The sequence below is a fragment of the Hemiscyllium ocellatum genome, chromosome 9, assembly GCF_020745735.1.
Source record: "Hemiscyllium ocellatum isolate sHemOce1 chromosome 9, sHemOce1.pat.X.cur, whole genome shotgun sequence".
Taxonomy (NCBI): domain Eukaryota; kingdom Metazoa; phylum Chordata; class Chondrichthyes; order Orectolobiformes; family Hemiscylliidae; genus Hemiscyllium; species Hemiscyllium ocellatum.
Window position 1 is genome coordinate 6,525,401 of NC_083409.1, and position 27,320 is coordinate 6,552,720.

Here is a 27,320-nt window from a genome sequence, read left to right on the forward strand (position 1 = left end):
GTTAGGGGGAGACCCAGGGTCCAGACTCCGTGACTGGGGAGTGAGGGGGAGAGACAGGGCTTAGGCTAGTGACTGGGGAATGAGGGGGAGACCCAGGACCAGGCTCCGTGACTGGGGAGTGAGGGGGAGACTGTTGGATAATGGTGGGCTGTGAGAGACAAGTGACACCCAGCATGTGTGCATCTTCCCTGATTTTTGAAATTAGTCCCAGGGCACGATTTAGGACTCATCTAAAAGACTGGCTATGTAACAGCAGGATTCCCCTCACTGCGTCCACCATACTGACAAAGTTCAATACCATTCCCAAATCTCTGGCACAGGCCTTGAACCTACATAATTCTGGGTGGAAGCAGAGAGCCTAGACTCATCATGCTGTGTACCCAAACAGAAAGGCCTCTGTGTGTGATCCGTTATACTGCATGGTGTGCGCACTGATTGGGTGCCCATGAGCTGTGCAATTGAACGCAGCTTCATTGCCAGAGCAAGATGTGCTACCACCCATCCCACCTGAGATTGGGAAAGAGTGTCCGAGTGTCCGATCATATTGTCCGGAAGCTTGGAGGTCAGCCAAGTGAATCTAACAGAATATGAATTCCCTGATTGGGACAGATAATCTGATCCAGTCAGGGAGACATGGCTGACAGAAATAAACAGAGTCAGAAGTCACATGACACCAGGTTATAATCGAACTGGTTTTTTTGAAATTATTCACTTGACTAAGGAGCAGCAATCTGAAATCTTCTGATTTCAAGTGCATCTGTTGGTCTATAACCTGGTGACGTGTGAATTCTGACTTTGTCCACCCCGTCCATCACTGACACTTTACATCAGAAAGAAACAGGAGTGTCAGACATCCCGTTTGCTCTGAGAGCTGCCTCGGAAGGAACTGGATCAGTGTCAAGGACCCTCCACATAACGGGATACTGGTCCCTGTGCAGTTGTTACAGTAACAGTGGGACCCACACTGACAGACACACACCTACAGACAGCATTGAATGGCAGTCACACCCACACTGACCACATACCGACAGACAGTGTTGGCTAACAGACACACTTATATAGGGGCATGTATCCTGTGAGATCCTGACTGATCCTCTCTCTGAACTAAGACCTCACTCAGTGCAGTTTTGAGCTGTCGCTGTGAGGAACAGGGTCAGGTGAGAGAAGTGAATGTCACGACTGCAGTGTCCAGCATTTGTGACTGGCCTAAGTTCGGTTCAGGTGTTACCCAGCAGCAGCAGAGATGGCACAGTGTGATCCCACGAGCTGCGTCTGGACAAACAGAGTGAAGAGGAAATGCCTCAGATTGTAATGATTCAGCCCCAGCAGCTTTCAGATTCTGTTCTGTTTGGAATCTTGTAAACTCAATAGATTCCCCAACAAAGAGATCACTTGGAAATGATTGATGATTGGCTGTCAGTCCAAATTTCAGCCAATGTGTCATTCATTGACAGGCCAAGCAGCCAATCATGACAAGCATTTTGCTGATATTCTGCCAATCACCTTCGGGGGTGGAGGAACATTTCAAAAGCACTCACAAGACAGAGACTGAATCTTTTTCATCTTTATTCCCTTTTCCCAGGTTGACACCAGCAGAAAAAAAACAGTAATTAACAGCCCAAACAGAGGAAGTTGTACACGTTCACAATCACAGTGTAGTTTGAGGAAAATGCTTGTGGAGCTTTTCTCAATGACATGAGAATCTTGTCCCTTTAAACAGAGAAAAAACCTTAAATTGGAACTGGCGGCTGAGCAGGAAGGAGATCTGGTTTACTGAAGCAGAGACTTCTGAGGTTTACAATGTTTTGTACAGCTGACAGTTTTCAGCAACTTCAAGTGATTTTACTTGGCATCACAAGTAACCCCTGTCCCCATCAAACACTCACTGGACAAGGACAACGAGGGTTAGATACAGAGTAAAGCGCGTTCTCCATTGTACCAATGAACTGCCGTGAGCCCTGAATCTCAGAAATGTCTCTGAGCCAGTCCTGAGAAGGAAAAGAGTTGAAATTCAGTGCTAACAATGACCTTTGTCCTGCCAGCTCAGCCCTGTTCTATTTAAAGTTGTGTCTCCACTGTGGACTGTCTTGAACACTCTACACACATTCTGATCTCGTGATGCTCTTGCTGAGAGGGGAGGGGAGGGTCATATGGGTGAGGACACAGGAAAAGCGAGAGTCGGACTCCCAGTCAGCCTCAGAGAGGGTCAGCAGGCTGCTGACACTGTAGGTGCCATCTGAAGCTCGCAGGTATTTGCTGGTCTGAACCCCGTCTGAAATGACTGCACCGCCCTTCTTCCACTGCACCTCCAGCTCATCGGGATAGAAGTGATTGGCAAGGCACACCAGGGTGGCAGTGCCCTTGACATTGACCTGCTCCGGGGAGGGGGGCAGCAGAGTCAGCTGGGGTTGTGAATTCTCACGGTCTGAAAGACAAGAGAAGCAATTTTAATCCCTGCCATTCGGCAGGATTTTAACTCTCCAAACATTAACTAGCAGAACTATCAGTTTGAACATTTTTATCCAATACAGAACAAACCTAACAAAAGAATGGACGTTTATTAAAATTCCTTTTGCTGGTGCATTTTGAAGTCTCCCATCCAGTGTACATTCTGTGTTCAACGTGGCCGAGAGACAGATTCATCAGCCGAAGGAGAACAGTACATGGTAATCAGCGGGAGAATTCATAGAATCATACAGAATAGAAGAGGTCATTCGCCCCATCACGTCTATGCCACCAACCCAAAACTAAATCAACACTACACCCACATTCCAGAAGTGGGCCCATAACCCTGAATGTTCGGTCATTTCAGGTGCTCATCCAAGTACTTTGTGGAAGTTGTGAGATTTCCCACCTCAACTCTCCTCCCAGACATTCCTGACCCCCATCCTCTGGGTGTAAAAGTTTTTCCTCAAATCCCCTCTAAAGCTACTGCCTTTCACACTGAATGTGAGCCAACTTTTTCTTGACCCTCCCTGTCAAGGGTACAGCTATTTTCGATCACCCTGTCCATTCCCCCCATAACCTTGTCCCTTTCCATTAGGATCCCCCTCACTCCCCAAACCTTCTCAGCTCCGAAGTAAACAACAGGGGCTTATTCATCCTCTTCACATCTGAAATGTTCCATCCCTGGGAACATTCTGGTGAATCTCCTCTGCATCCCCTCCTGTGAAATCACATCCCTCATACAGTGATTTTACTACCACTGTACACAGCGCTCCAGCTATGGCCTAACTACTGTTCTGTATTGCTCTAACATATCCTCCATGCTCTTTTAATCTCCACCTAAAATGATTAAGGCAAGTACCCCCGACTGCCTTCATAACTGCCCTGTTAGCATTTTACATCTTCAAAAGTGCATCACCACACATTTATCAGGTTTAAACTCCATCTGATTCTGATCTGCCCATCTGACCAATCCGGTTATATCCTGCTGTAACCGAAAATCTTCTTCTTCACTGTTAACCATCCGACCAACCTTCACATCATCCACAATCACATTCACATCAGTTGTACTCCACCTCCATATTCCCTTCAGCATTGTTTCTGTATATCAGGAGCAATAAGGGACCCAACACTGATCCCTGTGATATCCGACTGCATCCTTGACCCTGTCACACAAACAGTCATCTAGCATCACATTCTGCCACCTGTCACAAAGCCAAGTTTGGATCCAACTTGCCAAGTTACCCTGGATGCCATAGCCTTGTACCTTCTTTATCAGTCTCCAAGTACGAACTTATCAAAGGCCTTACTGAAATTCATATAAACCATAGCAAATGCACCTCACTCATCTACACACCCGGTCACCTTCTCGACAAAACTCCAAAAGATTTGTTGGGCATGGACTCCCTTTGACAAAGCCGCGCTGACTACCCCAAAATGGAGATTAATTCGACCTTCAGAAATTTCTCCAATTGTATCCCTACCGCTGATGAGCCACCCACTGGTTTCCTTGTCCATGTCTGGCCTGATGCCATGTGACGTCATCAGGCCTGGAGTCAATGTTGAGGATTTCCAGGGTCACTCCCTCCTGGCTCTATATCACTGTGCCATCACCTCTGCTGGGTCTTTCCTGTGGGTGGGACAGGACCTATACAGGGATGGCGATGGTGGTGCCTGGGACACTGTTCGGTATAATTATGTGAGTATGACTGTATCAGGCTGTTGCTTGTCAGTGTAGTCTGTGAGACAGCTCTCCTGAATTTGATCTAGCCCGCAGATGTTAGTAAGGAGGATGTAACAGGGTAGACAGGGCAATATTTGATGTTGTTTCTGGTGCCAAGGTCGATGCCATGTTGTCCATCAAATTTCATTCTGTTTCTGAGACTTCCCAGCGATTGTTAGAATGGAGGGGCTTGCTCGGCCATTACAGAGGGTGGTTAACAGTTAACCTCATTGCTGTGGGTCTGGAGTCACGTGTAGGCCAGACAAGGTTACGACGGCAAATTTCCTTCCCGAAAGGACATCGGTCCTTCGTCTCAATATCTCTTTAAAGAACCCCCGATCACTCACAGATCAGAACTACTTTATCAGAGAACATTAGAGCAGGCTTGAATCAACGCACTTCAGGAAGGAATCACGTTGGGTGCCTGTGTAGAAAGTTTTAGATTTCATTTCAAAACTTGCTGCCCAGCACTGGGCTGAGGAAAAGGATGAGACTGCAATGAGTCTCATTGTCCCAGGGTCAGACAAGTTCATTACTCCTCATGACCTCCTGACCCCTTGAAGCTGAGAGCACATGGAGAATTGGCAGTGTCAGGACACAAAGATTCCAACCTCAAAGAAAGACTTGGATTTGTGAAGTATCTATCCTCAACTCAGAATAACTCGTGCCCCTCACTTGTGCTTGTACACAGCAAGATCCCAGATAGCAAATTGACATGAGCAGAGAATCAGTACACTAGGGGGAGCTGCCATGTTATTTTCTAATCGTGCCCCCTGAGAGGGCAGACATCAGATTGTTCCATCTGAAAGGTGGTCCGTCCGACATCGCGCACTCCCTCAGCACCGACCCTCCGACATGGTGCACTCCCTGAGTACTGACCCTCTGGTAGTGCAGAATTCCATCAATACTGACCTACTGATAAGTGCAGCATTCCCTCAATACTGACGTTCTGGTAGTGCAGCACTCCATCAGTACTGACCCTCTGACAGTGCGGCACTCCCTCAGTACTGATCCTCTAACAGTGCCGCACTCTCTCACTACTGATGCTCTGATAGTGCAGCACTCCATCAGTACTGACCTACTGATAGTACAGCATTCTCTCAATACTGACGTCTGACAGTGCAACACTCCCTCAGTACTGATCCTTTGACACTCCGGCACTCCCGCAGTACCTACCCTCTGAGAGTGCGGCACTCTCTCAGTATTGTACCTCTGATAGTGCAGCACTCCTTCAGTACTGACCCTCTGATAATGCAGCATTCCCTCAATACTGACGTCTGACAGTGCAACACTCCATCATTCCTGATCCTCTGACAGTATGGCGCTCCCTCAGTACTGACCGCCTGACAGTGCAGGACTCCCTCAGTACTGACTCTCTGACAGTTTGGTATTCCCTCAGCACTTACCCCCGACAGTGCAGCACTCCCTCAGTAGTGCACTGCACTCTCACCCTGGATGATATGTTCATGTCCCTGGAGTGGGACATGAAGCCACAACATTGTGAATCTGAGAGGAGAGTGCTCCACACTATGCCTTGCTGACAGCTCCCCGTCCAATAGTCTGCCATGCTATCCCTTCCATGCTCGAGACCACCTGGGGAGGCTGGAGCTGTTCCCCAGCCCGATATAGTGCCTTCAGGAGAGCAGTTCATGGAGGTGGGGCATGCATTTCATCCACAGACAAGAAAGACCTGCATTTCTATTGAACATTCCACACCTCAGGCTTTCCCAAAGACATTTACAGTGGATTGCAAACCCTGCTGCAGCAATTTGTTATGAAAACTTTGCAAGCGATAACCAGGGAGTGGAGAAAATATGCAGTCTGTTCCATGTCGGAATTTCTGGATGAGTCCTGGCTCGTGGTATACCATGAAAGCAGGATTTGCGCTTAGTGACAGCAGTTGGAGCTCTGGGTTTGGGAGCTTGAGCAGCAGCTGGTGTCAGTGCGGAGCGTCCATGAGAGTACTAAAGTGTAAATCAGGGTGACTGTGCATGTATGGGACTGCAAGGAGTGTGGGGAATAAGATTGGGGAGTTACAGACACTGGTTGCCAAGTGGAAATCAACTGTGGTTTCAACAGAAACTGGGCATAAAGTAAGACAGGAGGGGGTGTTAAATATTCCAAGATACAAAGTGTTCACGAAAGTCAAGAGATTCGTTCAGGAGATCAGAGCAGAGCTGGTGGGAGACGACGTCTCAGAGGGGTCAAGGATATAATACATTTGTCTCAAGATAAGAAACATGAAAGGTGCAATCTGATTGTTCAGTGCAGTCTAGAGGTCACCAACTAGTGGGAAGGATGGAGAGGGCCAAATTTGCAGGGAACTTAGAGAGAGATGCAACATGATAGGGTTGCCTTAATTGGGGGGGACATTAAATATCTGAATATAGACTGGGATAGTAGCAGTGTTAAGGGCAGAGAGGGGCCAGCATTGTGACTCTGTATTCAGGTGAATTTTGTCCAGTCAGGAGTTTCCCGTCCAATGAAAAAGGAGGCTCTGCTATACCTAGATCTTGGGAAAGGGGAGGTCCAAGTAGATCAGGCGTCAGTGAGAGGACATTTAGGGAAAAGTGATCATTGTATCACAAGGTTTAAGGAGGCAGTGGAAAAGAACAAAGTAGGATCCAGAGAAACGTCATTATCATGGATCGCATCCCATGGGTCACCTCCAAATGTTTCACACTTAGGAATTTTCAAATTTTTATGTAAAACAGGAGATGAGTGTGTTACAGAACAAATATTTTGCCTCAGTATTAACTGTTGAGAAAGACGGAGGCAAAAGAAATTCAGGAAATAAACAGTGATGTCTTGAAAAGAGTCCATATTACAGAAGAAAAGGAGTTGTCGTCAGTTCTTAAAGCTCAAGAATGTAGATATATCCCCAAGACATAATTTAGTCTATAACAGAATGCCCATGAAGTCACAAGGTGTGCAGGGTGTTCTAGCTCGGTGGATACTGCATCGGTTGAGTAACAGGAGACAGAGAGTAGTAGTTGAAGGGAGTTTCTTGAAATGGAGAAAGTTGACCAGTGGTTTTCCACAGGAATCAGTGCTAGGGCCATTGTTGTTTGTGATATATATCAATGGTCTGAAAGAGGGCATTGGTGGTCGGATCAGTAAGTTTGCAGATGACATGAAGAGTAGCAGCGAGTATAGGGGACTGTCAAAGAATACAGGAGAACACAGATAGACTGGAGAGCTGGGTACAGAAGTGGCAGATGGAGTTCAATCTAGGCCAATGTGAGGTGATGCATTTTTGGAGGTCTAATTCTAGAGCGAACTATACTGTAAACGGAAGAGCCTTGGGAAACGTTGATGAGCAGAGAGATCTGGGAGTTCAGGTCCATTGAAAGTTGCTGCACAGGTGGGCAGCGTGGTCAACAAGGCATATGGTCTACTTGACTTCATCGGACGGGATATTGAGTATAAGATCTGGCAGGTCATATTGTACAAGACTTTGGTTCGGCCGCATTTAGAATATTGTGTACAGTTCTGGTCGCCACATAGTGGGCGGCACGGTGGCATTGTGGGCGGCACGGTGGCACAGTGGTTAGCACTGCTGCCTCACAGCGCCTGAGACCCGGGTTCAATTCCCGACTCAGGCGACAGACTGTGTGGAGTTTGCACGTTCTCCCCGTGTCAGCGTGGGTTTCCTCCGGGTGCTCCGGTTTCCTCCCACAGTCCAAAGATGTGCGGGTCAGGTGAATTGGCCATGCTAAATTGCCCGTAGTGTTAGGTAAGGGGTAAATGTAGGGGTGTGGGTGGGTTGCGCTTCGGCGGGTCGGTGTGGACTTGTTGGGGCGAAGGGCCTGTTTCCACACTGTAAGTCTAATCTAATCTAATTACCAAAAGGATGTGGACACTTTGGAGAGGGTACAGAGAAGGTTTACAAGGATGTTACCTGGTATGGAAGGTGCTGGCTATGAAGAGAGGTTGTGTAGGATAGAATTTTCTTTTCATTAGAGAAAAAGAGATTGAGGGGGGACTTGATTGATGTCTACAAAATCATGGAAGGTATAGTCAGGGTAGAAAGAGAGAAGCTTTTTCCCAGGGTGAGGGATTCAATAACGAGAGGTCACATGTTCAAGGTGAGAGGAGAAATGTTTAAGGGGATACACGTGGAAAGTACTTTACACAGAGGGTGATGGGTGCCTGGAACGTGTTGCCAGCAGATGTAATGGAGGAAGGCATGGTAGATTGGTTTAAGGTTTGTCTGGACAGATGCATGAGTATCTGGAGAGCAGAGGGATATAAATTCTTACGAATTAGGCAATAGGTTGACACAATGGATTTGGATCGGCACAGGCTTGGAGGGACGAACTGTCTGTTCCTGGGCTGTAAATTGTCTTTGTTTTTTGTTCTTTAAACAAAGTTCAGGAAGTGACAGTGAGGCCCCTTGCAGAAGTATTTGTGTCATTCACATGCACGGGTGAGGTGCTTAAAGACTGGATGGTTTTGTGCCATTATTCAAGTAAGGCTGCAAGGAAAACCCAGGGAATGACAGACCAGTGAGTCTGACATGAAGGTGGGTTTTTGAAGGAGATTCTGAGAGACAGGATCTGAATGCATTTGGAAAGGTGAGGATTGATTAGAGGTAGTCATCATGGCTTTGTGTGTGAAAAAGCATGTCTCACAAATGTGATTGAAGAGGTAACCAAAATGACAGTTGAAGGCTGAGTGGTAGAAATTTGTCTGCATGGACTTTATCAAGGGTTTCAAAAAGGTCCTGCATGGTAGGCTGGAATAATAAGGTTAGATCCCATGGAATACAGGGAAATCTAGTCAATTGGAAACAAAGTTGGCTTGGTAGTAGGCGACAGAGGGTGATGGTAGAAGGTTCCTGTTCAGACGAGAAGGCTGTGCCCATCTTTGTTCCACACTGTATCCACTCTTATCCATCATTTCTACAAACAGTTGGGGTGAGAATTGAGGAGGTATGGTTAGTAACTTTGCAGGTGACAACAAATTTGGTGACATAGTGGACAGTGACAAAGGCTGTCTGAGAGTACAATGAGATATTGATCACCTGGGCCACTGGGCCGAGGAATGGCAGAGGCAGATTAATTCAGATAAACGTGTGGAATTGCATTTTGGCAAGACAAACTGGGGCAGCACTTATACAGTTAATGATAGGACCCTGGGAGTGTTGTCGAAAAGAGAGTCTCAGGAGTGCAGGTGCATAATTCCTTGAAAGTGGTATCACAGATTGACAGGGTGAATCATAGACTATCAAAAGTTTGTGAGTTTTGAGGAGATCTGTAGCTCATGTTGTGGTTCTGGATGTTGATTTGCTCACTGAGCTGGAAGGTTAGTTTTTCTGATTTTTCATTACCATACAAGGTAACATCATCAGTGCTCCTCAGGATAAAGCTTCATTCGGAGGCTCACTGACTATGTTACCTAGTATGGTGACGAAATGTCTGAAAATGAACCTTCCAGCTCAGCGAGCGAACCTACATCCACAACTACCGACAGTGTGGAAACAGGCCATTCAGCCTTGTAATCCTGCATTTTCCATGGCTAATTCACCTTACCATGGAGTCCGTGAGCCCACTTAACTTGCACATTGTTGCACAGTGAGAGGAAAGCAGAGCACCCGGCCAAAACCCACACAGATACGAGGGGACTGTGCAAACTCCATGTAGGCTGTTGCCGGAGGCTGGAATTGAGTCAAGATCCTTGGCGGTGTAAGCAGGAGTGCTAACCACTGAGTCTCCATGTTACTATGATGCAGAAGATGGCTGATACGTTTGCTTTCATCAGTCAGAACGTTGAGTGCAGAAGACAGCATGTCATTTACAGTTCTACAAGATATTGTTAAAATCACATTTAGAGTACTGCGTACAATTCTGGTCAACCTGCAATAATAAGGATGATATAAAACTGGAAAAATTGTAAAAAGGATTTCCAATGATGCTACTGAGATGGAAAGGTTTGAGTTATAAGGTGTTGGTGGATTGTTTGGGACTTTATCCCTGGAACAGGAGGCTGGGGGGAGGCCATTAAGAGGTTTTATAAAATCATGAGGGCCAGAGTGTGACGATGCTGCTCCTTTAACAAGGTTAGGTTGTCCTTGGCTTTTTCTCAGAGGAGTCATAAACAAACAGATTCCAAAATGTCTGAGTTTATCTACTTGAAGAAGCTTTAAAGTTTTCAAACAAACATTCATATAATGAAAGGGGATTGGCCGGCCAGCTCACCCACCTCAGCTTCACTCTGGTTTGGTTTGCTTTGGTTTGAGAAAGCAGTCCCTTTTTTGAGGCTGCTGGTCAAAGAAACAGCTACATGGAAGAAAGTGTTCCATGCGACATCTTTCTGCCATCTCTCGTCTCTGACCTGTAGACCCAATGTTTGATTTTACCTTTTTTTTTGCCACGGCATGGGTTTATGGGGATTGTTGCAGGAATTTGGAACTGCATCATTAAACATCAAACGTGATTCTAACATCAAGAGAACATATATACCCTTCATTTTACTATCATCCATGTACTTATCTAAATGTTGCTTAAATGTCCCAAATGTATCTGACTCTACCACTGCTGTCAGTGCATCCCACGCACCCACAACTCTTTGTGTAAAGAAACTACGTCTGACGTCTGTTTAAGAAGGGTAGTAAGGACAAGCCAAGGAACTATCGACCAGTGAGTCCGATGTCGGTGGTGGGCAAGTTGTTGGAGGAAATCCTGAGGGACAGGATGTACATGTATTTGAAAAGGCAAGGACTGATTGGGATAGTCAACATGCTTTATGTGTGGGAAAGATATAGTAATAAGTATAGGTATAGATTATTTTTTTTGAAAAAAAGTAACAGTGGATTGATGCGGCCAGAGCAGTAGACATTATCTATATGGACTTCAGTAAGGCATTCAACAAGAGTCCCCATGGGAGGCTGATGAGCAAGGTTAGGTTTCGTGAAACACACGGAGAACTATACATTTGGATAAAGAGCTGGCTCAAAAGTAGAAGACAGAGAGTGTTGGTGGAGGGTTGATTTTCAGATTGTTAGCCTGTGGCAAATGGAGTGCCACATGGATCAGTGCTGGGTCCACGACTTCTCATCATTTATATAAATGATTTGGATGTGAGCATAAGAGGTGAAGTTAGTAATTTTGAAGATCTAACCAAAACTGGAGGTATAATGGACAGCAAAGAAGCTTACCTCAGATTACAGCGGGATCTTTTTCTGATGGGCCAATGGGCTGAGAAGTGGCAAATGGTGTTTCATTTAGATAAATGTGAGATGCTGCATTTTGGGAAAGCAAATCTTAGCAGGACTTATACACTTAATGGTAAAGTCCTGGGGAGTGTTGCTGAACAGAGACCTGGGAGTGCAAATTCATAGTTCCTTGAAAGTCGAGTCGCAGGTAGAATAAGGTAGTGAAGCAGGCGTTCGGCATGCTTTCCTTCATTGGTCAGAGTATTGAGTAGAGAAATTGAGAGATCATGTTGCGGCTGTACAGGACATTGGTTAGGACACCTTTGAAATGTTGTGTGCAATTCTGGTGTCCTTCCTATCGGATAAATGTTGTGAAACTTGAAACGGTTCAGAAAAGAATTCTGCCAGTCTTGGGGGACTTCAGTTTTCGGGAGAGGTTGAATAGCCTGGGGCTGTTTTTACTGGAGTTTAGGAGGCTGAGGGACAATTTTATAGAAGTTCATAGAATCATGAGGGGCCTGGTTAAGATAAATAGACAAAGTCTCTTCCCTGGGGTGGGGGAGTCCAGAACTAGAGACATAGGTTTAGGGTGAGAGAGGAAAGAAGTAAAAGAGACCTAAGGGGGAACTTTTTCCAAGCTGCCTTTAACCCTGTAATCTGCATTCAAATTTGACCTTCCAAAATGAATTGCTTCACACTTTTCAGGTTGAACTTCATCTGCCACTTCTCAGTCCAGCTCTGCTTTCTGTCAATATTCCATTGCAAACGACAACAGCCCACCACCCTATCCACCACTCTACCAACTTTGTGTCATCGGCAAACTTACAAATCCACACTTCCACTTCCTCATTCAAGTCATTTCTAAAAATCAGAAAGAGCATAAATTCCAGAATAAATCCCTGCGGAACACCACCCGTCACTGAGCTCCAGGCTGAATACCTTCCATCTGCTAGTACCCTGTTGGTGGGCATTAAGTGGGATAGGCAATTGGGTTTTCAGATCGGTTTTGTTATTCTATATTCTGTTCTCTTTTGATGTTTCAGTTGGTATTCTGTAAATAGATTATGTTTTGTTTAAAGCCAAGGGGTTTTGACCAATTGCATCATTCCTGGAATATCCACTGTTCACCTGCTCAGAACAACGAGAAAAATGAGAATCTGGGCTATATTGTAGAAGTTATTTTGAGGGGGTCTGGCCTGGTCCATAACTTTAGATAAAGTAATTATCCAAGGTCATTTCCCTAAAGTAAGGGAGCCCAAAGCTGAATGGCACAGGTTTAAGGTGATAGGGGAAAGATTTAAGAGGGACTTGAGGGCAACATTTTCACCCAGACAGCTGAGTTATATGGAATGAGCTGCCAGAGGAAGTGGAGGAGATGAAAACATTTACAACATTTAAAAAACATTTGCGCAGATACATGAACAGGAAAGGTATAGAGCGATATGGGTCAAATGGTGGCAAAGGGACTCAGGGGTATAGATTAAGTGAATAATTCAGGAATGATGTTAATACTTTGCAGAGAGGGAAAAAACAATCCCAAGGAAGTTTCAGAAATGAGGAACGTCGACAAGGAAAGATAGATTGGAGATCTTGGGACTATGTTCCTTGGAAAAGGGAAGGCCGAGAGGACATTTGATCGAGGACTCGAAATCAAGAGGGATGTCGACGGAGTAAATAGGGAGAAAATCCCCCTAATCAGGAAAGGATTGAGAACGAGAGGCCACAGATTGAAAGTAATTGGTAAAAGAAGCAAAAGTGAGATGAGGACAATCATTTTCAGCCAGTGAGTGGTTCAGGTGTGGAATGCACTGCCTGAGAGTGTGGTGGAGGCAGCTTCAATTGAAACATTCCGAAGGGAATGAGACTGCTATTTAAAAAGGAACAATGTGCAGGGTGACAGGAAGAAGGCAGGAGAATGACACTCAGTGAATTACTCATTCAGAGAACCAGTACAGACAGGATGGGCAGAATAGCCTCCTTGTGCACTGTAACAATTCTGTGATTGTGTGATTGAGTAGAGTTAAAGCTGGGGGAGGCGGGAGCCCGGTGTCTCACTGTGCTGCTGCTGCTGCTGAGGTCAGTGAGATCAGAGACTGGGACAGGGAGCCAGAGCTCACATCAAACTCTGCCCAGTATCTGTCACACTGAGACTGGCAGGAGGCTACTCACTGATTTCACTCCATGCTGCAGGAATGGGACCATAGGCTGCAAATGGACAGAGCTCCTCCACACGGTGAGTAAAACTTACTGACTTATATCTTGCTTTTTTTAAAGAGGGCATGAAAGTAAAGAAATACAGCTGGACACCCTGTTAGACACAGTGCTCCTCAATCAACCATTTCATTCACTGCAGCTTCCCACTAACACCTTCAACAAATCAGCAACTGTATTTTAGAAAGTGTGTTTCAGTGTTTACAGGGTGAATATCGGAGGATGGGGGTTCACTTACTCAGTCTGAGCTTGGATCCTTTGCCGAATGTAAGAGTCCAGCTATAATCTTGCATACAGTAATAGTCAGCGACATCCTCATTCTGAACGTTGCTGATTGTCAGGGTGAAACTGCTCCCTGAGCCACTGCCGGTGAATCGATCGGAGACTCCTGTGAATCGAGTTGCTGCATTGTATATCAGGACAGAGGGTTTCTGACCTTCTCGCTGCTGGTACCAGGAAAGCCCTTTGCTAACAGATTTACTGGTCGTACAGGTGATGGTTGCACTCTGGCCCAGTCCCATTGAAAGCACCGGGGGAGACTGGGTCATGATGATGTCCCCACTGATACCTGAGGGGTCAGAGAGAAACACAGTGAAGTCAGAACTGTCACAGAAAGAGCATGTCAAATGAGAGATTGTTGGAGACACTGAGCATCCCTCTGGTTTCAGCATTTTCCCTTCAATCACAAGTCAGTGGAATTGGAGTGAAATAGAGAACAGCTAAAGATTAAAGGTGGAAGGAGAGAGAAGTGTACCTGCAACACAGAATGCCAGGGGCCAGATCAGCTGTATGTGTGAAATCATGGTGTGTACTCCTGTCTCTGTGCCTGGTTCCTGATAAACTCTCCCTTCACTGGGCTCTGCTTTATAAAGCTGCAGCCTGTGTGAATCTGAATGGATGTTCCTCAGTATGTAAATGGCATCAAGCAGAGAGAGCCACGTCAGCCCCTCACACTTCCTCTTCTCTCTCTGTGACTCACTCACCTGTCTTCTCTTCCTCCTCTCTTCCTTGTCCCCACTTTTCCCTTTCTCAGCTTTCACTCTCTCTCTTTCCATTTCTCTCTCTCTCCTTGCCAGGAAGAAGAGGATACTGATTGTCAAGTGGTTTTCTGACTGGATGTCTTGTCTCCACGATTGAGCCATAACAATCAGAATTAGGGGCCTTTACTGATTTTGCTTCATGTGATTTATTTCAATTTGATTGTAGGAAGGCTGACCTGGAAGTTTACTAATGATTGAAAATTTGAAGGGATGGATAGCCTTAGAATATAAAAGGATAGAGACGGGCTGTTCAGATGGGTTGATTAACGTCAAATTGAATTTAATCCAGTTAAATGTGAGGCGCTGCACCTGGGCAGAACACACAAAGTAGGAGAATGCATGATGGATAGTAGGACCCTGGGGAGCACCCAAGATCTGAAGGACCTTTTGTGCATGTGTACTGGTCCTTTAGGGCTTCAAAAATGTCGGATAAAATGGTTAAGAAGGCAGATGGGAAAACTTCAACATTTCAAAGACATCCGGACGGCTATATGAATAGGAAAGCTTTAGAGAGAAATGGTCCAAATGCTGTCAAATTAGACTAGATTTATTTAGGATAGCTGATCGGCATGGACAGGTTGATCCGAAGGGTCTGTACATCTTTGTGACTCTATGATTTTCCTTGTTTTTAGCTGAGGTGAGGATTTTAAGGACAGGATGTTTGTTTTTGGATCGGTTTAAAATGTTGGTTCGGCCACAGTTACACTTTTGTATGCAGTTGCGGAATATATACTGTCTGTGGGATATGGTAGCTCTGGAGAGGGTGAAGAGGGGATTTACCAGGATGTTATCTGGAGAGTTTCTGTTATGAAGAGAGATTGGACAGACTGGAGTTGTTTCCGTTAGACCAGAGGAGATTGATGGTGCACATGACTGAGATGTGTAAAATCATGAGGTGTATGCGTCTTTCCCCTTGATGGTGGGATCAATGACAATGGGGATACATTTCAGGTCATGGGCCTGAGATTTAGAGGAGATGTGAGGAAAACCATTTTCACCCAGAGTTTGGTGGGAATCTGGGACTCCCTGCTTGTTAGGGTGAGAGAGACAGAAACCCTCACAATATTGAAGTAGTATTCAGACATGGAGTTGGGCTGCCAAGGTATACAAGGCGATGGGCCAAGGACTGGAGAATGGAATGAGAATAGTGAGGTGGTTGTTTTTGACTGGCACAAACACGATGGTTGAAAGGACCTTGTTTTATATGTTGCAGATGTCTCTGACTCTGTGACACCGTCACTCACTCAGTTTGCTCTCCTGTCTCTTTTCCTCCCTCTCTGTCTACCTCTCTCCACTCCACATCCCCACCCCCCAATCCCCACCATCTCTCTCTCTCTCTATCTATCTCTCTCTCTCGCTCCACTCCACATCCCCCCAATCGGCATCATCTCTCTCTCTCTCTCCCTCCCCGTGTTTTGTCGTTAGGGTAATATGATTTTTATTTGTCAAAATAACTTCACAGCAGCCTGTATCTTGTTACCAAGTCACCCTTTATTCACATGTTCACAGTACATGGATTCTGACCAGCCAGCTCAGAGCCAGGCCCAAGAGTGAGGAGAAATCCTCAGACTCTCATTTATATTTGTCAGCCAGGACACACTTCTTTGGCCCAGTTCACAGCCTCAACCAGGGAATTCATACTCACTGAGGTCCATCAGGAAATCATTACATTTATCCTTCCTGCAAAATGGACAATTTCACATTTTCCCACATTATTCTCCTTTTGTCACATCTTTACCCACTCATTTAATCTATGTAAAGCCTCCTTCAGACCGTTTCACAACTTACTTTCCAAACAACCTTTGTCTTATTGACAATTTTCTTTCTCCCCCTTCATCCAAGTCATTGATAGAAATTCGAAAAAAAATATAGCCCAGCACTGATCCCTGTGGCAAATCCACTCAGTATATTCAGACCAACAGAAAAATACCCATTTGTGCCTATTCTCTGTCACCCTCTCTATCTCTTTACACCCAATTCTTTCTCAAGCTCTCCCACAGCAACCCTCTCACTCTCTCTCTCTCTCTCTCTATCCATCCCTGTATCTCTGTCTCTATTCCTGACTCTTTTACTCTCTCTCTCACCCCCATTCTCTCTCACTCCTTATGCCTCTCTTCATCTCGACTTCTCTCTCCTTCTGACTCGTCCCATCTCTCTCTTTCTCTTACTCTCTCTCACTCCCATCTTACTCTCTATCTCTAGCAGACTCTGTCTCACTGTCCGTCTGTCTCTATCAACCTTTCTCTCTCCTTCTGTTACTCATTCTTGTACCGCTTGATGCTTGTCCCTGCGCCTGCTCACCTCTCTCTCCCACTCTGCCTCTCTTTGTCATTCTCTAACTGATCTCTATGCCCCGTCTTACTGCTGGACATTGGAACACTGAGTCCTGGGGCAGCAGTTAAATGCCTCCTCTGTCTGTCTCACTGAAAGTTTCCTGCTTACTGTCCCTCTCTGATTCCCTCCGTCTTTCCATCCCTCCCTCTCTCCCTCCTTCTCTGTCTCCTTTCACCCTATCCACCTGTTTCCCAGGTGGATTTAGGTTAATACATGGAAAATCTTCCTCACCAATGGATGTGAGTCTTTCACCAATAAACATTTACCTCCTTCCCATTGGACCCTCCAATAGAGGCCAGTAATCAGTGACCTCTTTTCTACTGGACTGTCCTGTATTTGAGCTTCAAACCCAAAAATCTCTCTATCCCCACAACAATATCCATCTCTGCACAACTACAGCCCGAGGACCACAGAAACCCTTATTCCTTCTCCTTCCGCCTGCTAACTCCATGATTTCAATGTCCTCGCCCAGCTTCCTCCACCCATTCTCACTTGCTTCACTGATGCCATTTTCACTTTCTCGCTCAATGCAACTCTCCCACTCTCTCTCTCTCCAGCTCCATCTCTCTACTTCAGACTCTTTCACACACTCCCTCACTCTGTACCTCTCTCAGATTTCTGACCCATTCTGTGTCGCTACACCCCTGACTCTTTCACAGTCCCTCTCTCTCTATGATCCTCTCTTTCTGGCTCTCTCTCAATCTTGTATCTCTCAATACTTGGGCCTCTGCTCACTCACCTCTCCTTCTCATCCTGCCTCCAGGTTCTTTCTCATAAATATGAGGAGATGGACAGTTTGTGTATTAGTAATAACTTCAATACTTATGGGGAGCAGGTCTGGTCAGAATTGGTCAAAATTCAGATACGTAAATTATTGGGGTACTTTCTGGGGAAGGTGGGACCTGTACGTGAAGGATGGATTGCATTTAAACTGGAGGAGCACCAATGTCCTAGGCAGGAGATTTGCTGGAGCACTTTGGGAGCGTTTAAACTAGTTTGGCAGGGGGAACCAGAGCTGCAGATCAGTGGAGAAAGTAATTATTGAACAAGCCGAAATAGAATGCAGAGAGACTGTTAGGAAGAATACACAGTTGATCGCCAAATTGATGGGTTAACGTGTGTGTGTTCGAATGCAAGGTGTGTCAGGTATAAGAGTGATAAACTTAGAGGATGGATAAGTACTTTGAACTATGATGTTATGGCCATAACAGAGACATGAATTTCACAGTGGCAGGAATGAATGATTGCTGGATGTTCCAGGGTACAGATCTTTTATAAAGAACTGTGTGGGTTGTAAAAGGTGTAAAAGATGAGGGGGAGCAACATTGTTAATTAGCAAGTGCATTACAGCTGCAGAAAAGCATGTTATTGAGGAGGGTTTGTCCATTCAGTCAGTATGTGTGGAGTAGTCATTTTGTTGGGTGTTTACTATAGACACCCAAATGGGACCAGAAAGATGGAAAAACAAATTGGACAGCAGATCGTGGAAAAGTGCAGATGTAACAGAGTTGTTGTTATGTGTGACTTCAACTTTCCCAATATTGATTGGAACCTCCTTCGTGCAGATAGTCTGGTTGGAGATGATTTTGTCAGGTGTGTCCAGGAAGGTTCCTGACTCAATATGCAGACAGGCAGACTAGGAGGGAGGCCATATTGGATTTGGTGCTGGGAATTAGTCAGATCAGGTGTCAGATGTCTTGGTGGAAGAACATTTCAGTGACAGTGACTACAACTGCCTCACCTTTACCATAGCCATGTGGAGGGATAGGAACAGACTGTATGGGAAGGTATTTAACTGGGGAAGTCATACTGCTATTAGAAAAGAGCCGTGGAGTATAAATTAGGAGCAATCGTACTTTGGGAACTGCACAACAGAAATTTGGAGGCTGTTTTGGGAGCACTTGTTGCGAGTGCTATATAACTTTGTCCCACCGAGACAGGAATGGTAAGGTGAAGGAGCTTTGAATGACAAAAGAAGAGGAGGTTCTTGTCAGGAGGATGAAGGAAGCTTACTCAAGGTTGAGGAAGCAAGAAAATCTGGCACTGGTTTAGATGATTACAGGGTAGCTAGAAATGAACTCAAAAATGGAGGAAGGAGTGCTCGGCGGGGGCATGTTAAAGCCATGGCAGAAAGGTTAGGGAAAATCCAAAGGCATTCTAGATTTACGTGAAGAATAAGAGAATGATCAGAGATAGGGCAGGGTTGATCAGGGATAGTGGAGGGAACTTGTGCCTGGAGTTGGAAGAGGTAGGGGAGGCCCTAAGATAGCTTTTTCTTCTTCAGTATTCACTAGAGACAGGCTGCTTGTTGATAGCGAGAACACTGTGGGCCAGGTTAATAGGTTTGAACAGTTTGGTATTAAGAAAGTGGATGTGCTGGAAATTCTGGGTAGGATCAAGATAGATAAGTCACCAGGCCCAGACCAGATGTATCCAAGGTTACTACAGGAAGCGAGGAATGAGATTGCAGTACCTCTGGCGATGATCTTTGCATCCTTACTCTCCATGTGAGTAATACTGGCAAATTGGAGACAGGCAAATGTTGTTCCTCTGTTCAAGAAAGGGAATAGATAAATCCTTGGGAATTACAAACCAGTCAGTCTTTCGTCTGTGGTAAGCAAGGTACTGGAAAGGATTCTGAGGGATAGGATTTATGATTATTTTGAAAAACATAGTTTGATTAAAGATAGTCAACATGGCTTTGTGAGGGACAGGTCATGCCTTACAAGCGTTATTGAGTTTTTTGTGAGTATGACAAGACAAGTCGACAAACGTCGAGCAATGGATGTGGTGCATGTGGATTTCAGTAAGGCCTTTAATAAGGTTCCCCCCAGTTGGCTCATTCAGAAAGTTAAGAGTTACAGGATACAGGGAAATTTGCTCTCTGTACACAGAATTGGCTGGCCAAAAGAAGACAGAGAGTGGCAGTGTTCCACCTGGAGGTCGGTGACCAGTGGTGTCTCACAGGGATCTGTTCTTGGGCCTCTGCTCTTTGTGGTTTTTATAAATGATTTGCATGAAGAAGTGGAAGGGTGGGTTAGTAAGTTTGCTGATGACACAAAAGTCGGTGGTGTTGTAGATAGCATCAAGTGCTGTTTCAGATCACAACAAACCATTAACAGGATGTAGAACTGGGCTGTGAAGTAATTCTTTTTGGAATTTTGAATTTGAATGCTGAATCCTGCGTTAAAGACAGGATACTTCGTAGTGTAGAGGAATAGTGGGTTCTTGGAGTCCACGTACATAGATCCCTCAAAGTTGCCACCCAAGTTGATAGGGTTATTAAGAAGCCTTTTGCTGTTTTGGCTTTAATTAACAGTGGGATTGAGTTTAAGTGCTGCGAGGTTTTGCTGCAGCTCTGTAAAATTCGGATTGGACCACACTTGGAATATTGTCTCCAGTTCTGGTTGCTTAATTATAAAAAGGATGTCGATGCTTTTGAGACAATGCAGAGGAGATTTACCAGACTGCTGCCCAAATTGGAGAGCTTGTTTTGTGAAGAGAGGTTGAGTGAGCTGGGATTTTTCACACTGGAGAGAAAAAGGAAGATAGGTGACTTGATAAAGGTGTACAAGGTAATGAGAGGCGTAGATTGAAGGTGATTGGGGGAAGGTTTAGGGGAGATGTCAGAGGTCGTTTCGTTACACAGAGAGTGGTAGGTGGGTGGAACGCACTGCCAGCGGTGGTAGTAGAGTCAGAGACACTAGGGACATTTAAGTTACTGCTGGAGAAGCACTCGAATGAAAAGAAATTAAAGGGTGCGTAGGTTAGGTTGAACTTAGATTAAGATTAATGCTCAGCACAATACCGTGGGCTGAAAGGCCTGTACTGTGTTGCACTGTTCTAAGTTCTATGTTTTCTGCCAGTTGTTCTAAAATGTCAATGGCTTCTGCAGGTTCCATCTCACACACAAACACAGTGGGGAAGTGGATGAGGTAGGAATGTTCTGTCGGGATCCATGGAACTGTGCCCCAACATAACGTGCCACTCAGGAGGGGAGAGGGAATGTTCAGGGTCCTGAGCTCCATTTCCCAGCCCTGGCTGCATTCCTAATGAATGAATGAGATGCCAATTTGGAGCCCAGGTTCAGGGCAGTCTCATTCTGTGGACACGGGTCTCCAAGAGGAAATTTGTGATTGTGCTGTAAAGGCAAGATTAGCTGGATTATGGGAGGAATGAGGGTAAATGGGACTAATTGGATCACTCACAGGCACAATGGGCTGAATGGCCTTATTCTGTACTGCTGTGCCGTCAGAGTCCAGGGAGTACAGACAGTTCACAGTTTTAACCCATCTCAGTAACAAACATCCAGCTGCTCCGAGCTCCTTCTTTCACTTCCTCTCTGGGTGAAGTTTCAACCTTGCGATCTGACAGTCTTTGCAGCTATTTTTTACACTGGGGCTGTCTGCTGTGGTCAGAATCTCTAATAATAAGTGTCCAATCAGTGACAATCAAACAGTTAAGAGCAGTCAGGACTGAGGAGCCAGGCTCACTGTGAAACACATTGGGAAGATCAAAGCCATCCTCTTCAGCTCCCGGTACAAACTCCATCCCTCTCCCTGAGCACTGTCTGCTGCTCAACCAGACTCTTTACAACCTTGGCCTCATCTTTGAGGCTGATCTGAGCCCCACATCCCCCACATCACAAAGATCAGCCACTGAAAATCTCAGCCATGTCATGGGGACTCGAAATATGGCCATTCCGGTCTTGTCACAGAATCATTGAGGTTTTGAACATAGAAACAGGCCCTTTGGCAAAACCTGTCCATGTCACCCAGTTTTCACAATTAATCTAGTCCCATTTGCTCGCAATTGGTCCATATCCCTCCGTACGTATCCCATCCATGTAACTGGCCCATATCACTGCCACCACTCCAGCAAAACTTCAGCACATCCAAACTCTGCTGCCAGTCTCTGAACTCACACCAAGTCCTGTTTCTCCATTCCTCTGTAACCAACTTCGGTTTCTGGTCCGACAAAATCTCAATTTTCAAATTCTCCTGCTTGTTCTCAAATCCCTGATTATCCTTCACCCTCTCTACCTCTGCGACCTCCGCCGAGCCACCTCACTCAGTGTGGTCAGCAGTCTTGGATATGTGACTCTCTATTCCTTCATCCAAGTCATTGAGAAAGAACATGAATTGCTGAGGTCCCAGCACAGAACCCTGGGGACACCAACATTCACATATTGCTCATTGGAGGACACACATTATCCTCCTACCTGCCTCCAAACTCCAAATTCCTGACCCAAGGTAAATCATGTTCCCAAGCTCCAATTGTTCAGCAAACATTGAAGCATAGAAACTAGGAGCAAGAGTAGGCCATTTAGCCCTTTAGGCCGGTTCTACCATTCTATCTGACCATGCCTGATTAGATTACTTACAGTGTGGAAACAGGCCCTTCGGCCCAACAAGTCCACACCAACCCACCGAAGCGAAACCCACCCAGGCCCAAACCCCTACATTTGCACCTTCGCTTAACACTATGCGCAATTTAGCATGGCCAACAACACCTAGCCAGCACATTTTTGGACTGTGGGAGGAAACTCGAGGATCCAGAGGAAACCCACGCAGACACGGGAAGAATGTGCAAACTCCACACAGTCGCCTGAGGTGGGAATCGAACCCAGGTCTCTGGCGCTGAGAGGCAGCAGTGGTAACCACTGTGCCACCGTGCTGCTCATCCAACTCAGACAATGCTCTTGTTTTCTCCCCATCCTCTTTGATCCCTTTAGTCCTAAGAACTATATCAAGTTCCTTTTTGAAAACGGTCAATGGTTTAGGTCCAACCACTTTCAGTGACAGAAAATGTAACAGGCTTTGCATTCTCTGGATGAGCAAATGTCTCCCAATCTCAGCCCTGAATGACCTTTTCTATTTCCTTCGACTGTAATCCCTGGTTCTAGACTTGCCCGTCATCAGGAACATCCTTCCTATGCTTATCCTGCCTTGTCATGTTAGGTGTTTATAGGTTTCAATGAACTCTCATCAATCTTCTACATTCCAATGAATATAATCCTAATCGATCTAGTTTCTCCTCAGATCTAAGTGCTGTTTTCCCAGGAATCAGTCTGGTAAAACTTCGCTGCCCTCCCTCCACAAACAAAACATCCTTCCTCAGATAAGGAGACCAAAAATGCACACAACAGAATAATAAAATCACCCAACACAGAAGAGGCCCTTCAGCCCATGAAACCTGTACCAGCTAAACTACACTAAACCTATTGTAGCCTCACTTTCCAATACAAGACCCACAGCCCAGAAAACTATGACATTTCAAATGTTCATCCAAGTACTTTCTGAAGGCTGTGAGGTTACCCATCTCAACAAGCCTGCCCAGGCAGTGTGTTCCAGAGCCCCACCACCCTCTGAGTGAAACTTTGCTTCATAAATCCCCTCTGAAGCTCCTGCCCTTTCACGTTGATTGTGTCTATTCCCCTCGTAATCTTTTACCTCTCTATCATGTCTCCCCTCAACCTTCTCTGCTCCAAAGCAGGAGCTTATCCAGCCTCTCCTCATCGCTGAAATGCTCCATCTGAGGCAACTTCCTGGTCAATCTCCTGTGCACTCCCTCCAGTACATTCACATCCTTCTTATGGTGTGGTGACCACAACTGCACACAGCACTCCATCTGTGGCCAAAGCAAAGGTCTGTATAGCTCCAACATATCCACAATGTTCTATGCCTGAAATGATAAAAGCAAGTGCCCTGTACACCCACATAACTGTTCTATTGACAGGTTACACCTTCCAAAGATCATCACCTCACATTTATCAAGGCAAAATTCCATCCGCCTCTGATCTTCCCATCTGACCAATCCGATTATATCTTACTGCCATCTAAAACCTTCTTCTTGCAAACTGGCAGGAGCTGGAGGCCAAAGTCTCGGCTCGCCTAGGCCGCTGAGCAGTACTGCTCCGAGTGCTATCTTACAGGAGCCGAGTTCTGATCATAAACAAGCTGGTGGCTGCCATGCTGTGGTACTGGCTGGTCACTTTGGTCCTTCCTCCTGGCTTTGTCGCTGACATCCAGAGAACGTTGGTCGACTTCTTCTGGGACAAAAGATGCACTGGGTCGCTGCGCAGGTTCTGAGTCTCCCTACTGAGGAGGTGCTCTGGGCATTCACGCACCTTTATGCTCGCTAAAACATGCAATACTTCGTTCTTACTAATCTTAACATGCTCTAGAACCTCATTACCAGAAGTAAAATCTCCAGCTACAATGTCTTTCTCTGTTGTGTCCATTGGCTCCACATAATGTCCATTGGTCTCGAATAGATTCCATTATTTCCCTGGTCATCCTCTTACCCTTAACAGACACATAAAATTCTTTGGGGTTCTGCTTGATCCTGTCTCACAAAGATATTTCATGGTCCCTCTTTACCCTCCTAATTTCCTTTTTAAGCACCCCACCCAGTACACTCTACTTCTGAAGGGTCTCAACTGCTTTTAATTCTCTTCATGTGACATACGCTTCGTTCTTTTTCTTTATCCAACCTCACTATCCCTTCACCTCCAGGGGCCCCTGGGCTTGCTGTCGTTGCCCTTCACTCTTAGGGGAACGCCCTGTTCCTGAATTCTCACGATACCACTTTTAAAAGACGCCCACTTTCCAAATGTAGACTGACCTGCAAGTAGCTGCTCCCAGTCCATGTTTGCCAGATTCTTTTTAATGGCATTGAAATCGGCCTTCCCCCAATTAAGACACTTGACTTGGCACTGTCTTTATCCATTTCTATAATTACTTTGAAATTTACAGAGTTGTGGTCACTGTGCTCACCAACTGACATATCAACCACTTGACCAGCATCATTCCCTCGCATAAGGTCTAGCTCTGCCCCATCTCTACTGGGACTATCTACGGACTGGTACAAAAAGATTCCTGAATGGACTTTAAAAATTCTGTGCTGTCTCACCTTTTCACACAAAGGCGATCCCAGTTAATGTTCACAAAGTTGAAATTCTCTCTTAATATAATCTTATTCCTCTCACACCTCTCTGTGATTTTCCTGCATATCTACTCCTCTCTTTCCGTCTGACTATTGGGGTCCTGTAGTACAATCCTAGCAAAGTGATGGCACCTGTATTATTTATTAGATCAACCCAGATGGCCTTAGTTGCAGACCCTTCTAAGACATCCTCCCTCATTCCTGCAGTGATGGTTTCCTTTCTGAATAATGCAATGGCCCCGCCTCCCTGTTGCATGCCCTCCATCCTGCCTGAAACTTCTCTACCCTGTAATGTTATGCTGCCTGTCCTGTACTTCTTACAACTGTCTCAGTGTTTGCAACAATATCATATTCCCACGTGCTGATCAATGTCATAAGTTCATCTGCCTTACCAGTCAAGCTCCTTGCATTAAAATAGATACAATTTAACTTTCTGATCCTCACATGTTCCGTATCCTGCTTATGTCTCCCTGGATGTTACCTCATACTTTTTTGTCTATGTAGCCCTTAACCTCCATGAGGGGAAACATCCTCTTACCCTTTATCCTGTCAAGCCCCTTAAGAATCCAATATGTTTCAATGAGATTGTCGTTCATGTTCCGAAACTCCAGCAATTAGATTTCGAACCTTTGACCTTTGCCCCCTCCACACTGAGGATTATCCCAGTGAAATAGTATATTTTCGCAAATAAGGCAGCCACAACTGTTCACAGTACTCCAGCTGTAGTCTCACCAGCATCTTGTACATTGGCAGTGAGAAAACCCTACACTTAGACTCCAACCCCCTTGAAATAAGGGCCAACATCCCAATAGCTTTCCTGATTCCCTGCTGCTCCCATGCGCTAACTTTCTGTGTTTCTGGCACTTTCATGTTGCAGCTTTCTCATTTTTTTCTCCATTTAACAATATTCTGTTGTTTTGTTCTCCCTACGAAAAGGTACAACTTCACATTTTCCCACATGAAACTTCATTTGCCAATCTTTCCTCACTGACCTCACCAATAAATATCTCTTTATTAACTGTTGTATCACTCTTGTAACTTGCCTTTCCCCCTATGTTTGTGCATCTGTAATTGTGGCTACAGTACATTCACTTGTATCTTCCACGTCATTGATAAATATTGTAAACAGTTGTGGCCCCAGCACTGATCCCTGTGGAATGTCACTGGTTACAGGTCACCAACCTGAAAAGGAATCCACTTATTCTCATTCCGTGTTTCCTGCCTATTTGCCAATTCTCTATCCATGCCGATATACTCCCTTGAACTCCATGAGCTCTTATGATTTAATTTTCTATGAGGTACGTGTTGAACACCTTCAGGAAGTACAATCAAAAACATCGACTGGATCCCCTCTACTCACTCTGGTGGGTCTTTCATGATAAACTCAAACAAATTAGTCAGTCTTAATATTTTGTTTATTATTACTGTTCATTAATGATTGATTTTAAAATTTTTCAAACAACAAATGTTTGTGAAATTAGCCACTGGTTCCTCCCATTTTAGTCAATTAACGATAAGAATACATTCCTATCTACTCTACCTCTGCCCCTCACAATCTTATACCTCTCTACCAGGTTCCCTCTCAATCTTCACTGCTCCAAGGAAAACAAACCCAGCCCGTCCAATCTTTCGTCATAGCTCAGACCCTCCAGGCCAGGCAACATCCTGGGAAATCTGCTCTGCACCCTCTGAAGTGCAATCACACACTTCCCATAATGTGGGGACTAGAATTACACACGATACTCCAGTTGTGGCCTAACCAATGTTTTATGGACTTCCAGCATACCCTTCCCTGCTCTTGTATTCTGATAAAGGCAAGCATCTCATTTGTCTTCTGAGCCACCGTATCTCCCTGTCCTGTTACCTTCACAGATTTGTAGATATGCTCACTGAGTTCCCCAGATCTTCAGTACAATTTTGAGTCCTCAGTCTCTACCAAACCTTTACTGTCTTACCTTCTCCAAATCAGTCCATCCCTTGACATCCAGGGTGCTCCAGCTTTGTTGGTCCCACCCTTCATGTTTGCAGTGACATGTTGACCCTGCACTGTCACTATTTCCTTTCGGAAAGACTCGCACTGTTTGTTGTAGATTTTCCTACAAGGATCTGCTCCCATTCCACTTCAGCTAGCTCCTGCTTCATCATTGGCTCTGGCACCACATGGAGGCCAGACCAGATAAGGATGGCAGATTTCCTTCCCTAAAGGACATTAGTGAACCTGATGGGTTTTTATGACGTTTGTCAATGATTTCATGGTCATCACTGGATTTATCGCGTCTTACAGCTGAAAAAGATCCTTAGGTCCATTATCAAGCAGTTGCTTCCACTCATCCCACTGTATGTGTGTGAGAGTGTGAGAGAATCTAGGAGAGTTTGCGTGTATGTATGCGTGCATGTGTGTGTGTATGTGTGTATGAAACTGTGTGAGAGTGTGTGACTGTGTGTGCGTGCATGAATGGGTTTG

The 27,320-nt window shown here is 45.4% G+C and overlaps 1 gene segment (V, D, J or C); it reads right to left on the bottom strand.

Annotated features, from left to right (window-relative positions):
* Nucleotides 1-1,714: 1,714 nt before the first annotated feature.
* On the bottom strand, nt 1,715-14,377 carry LOC132818577 (Ig kappa chain V region Mem5-like). The segment is given in 3 exon segments: nt 1,715-2,425; nt 13,774-14,103; nt 14,290-14,377. Coding segments are annotated over 3 exon segments (708 nt in total).
* Nucleotides 14,378-27,320: the final 12,943 nt, after the last annotated feature.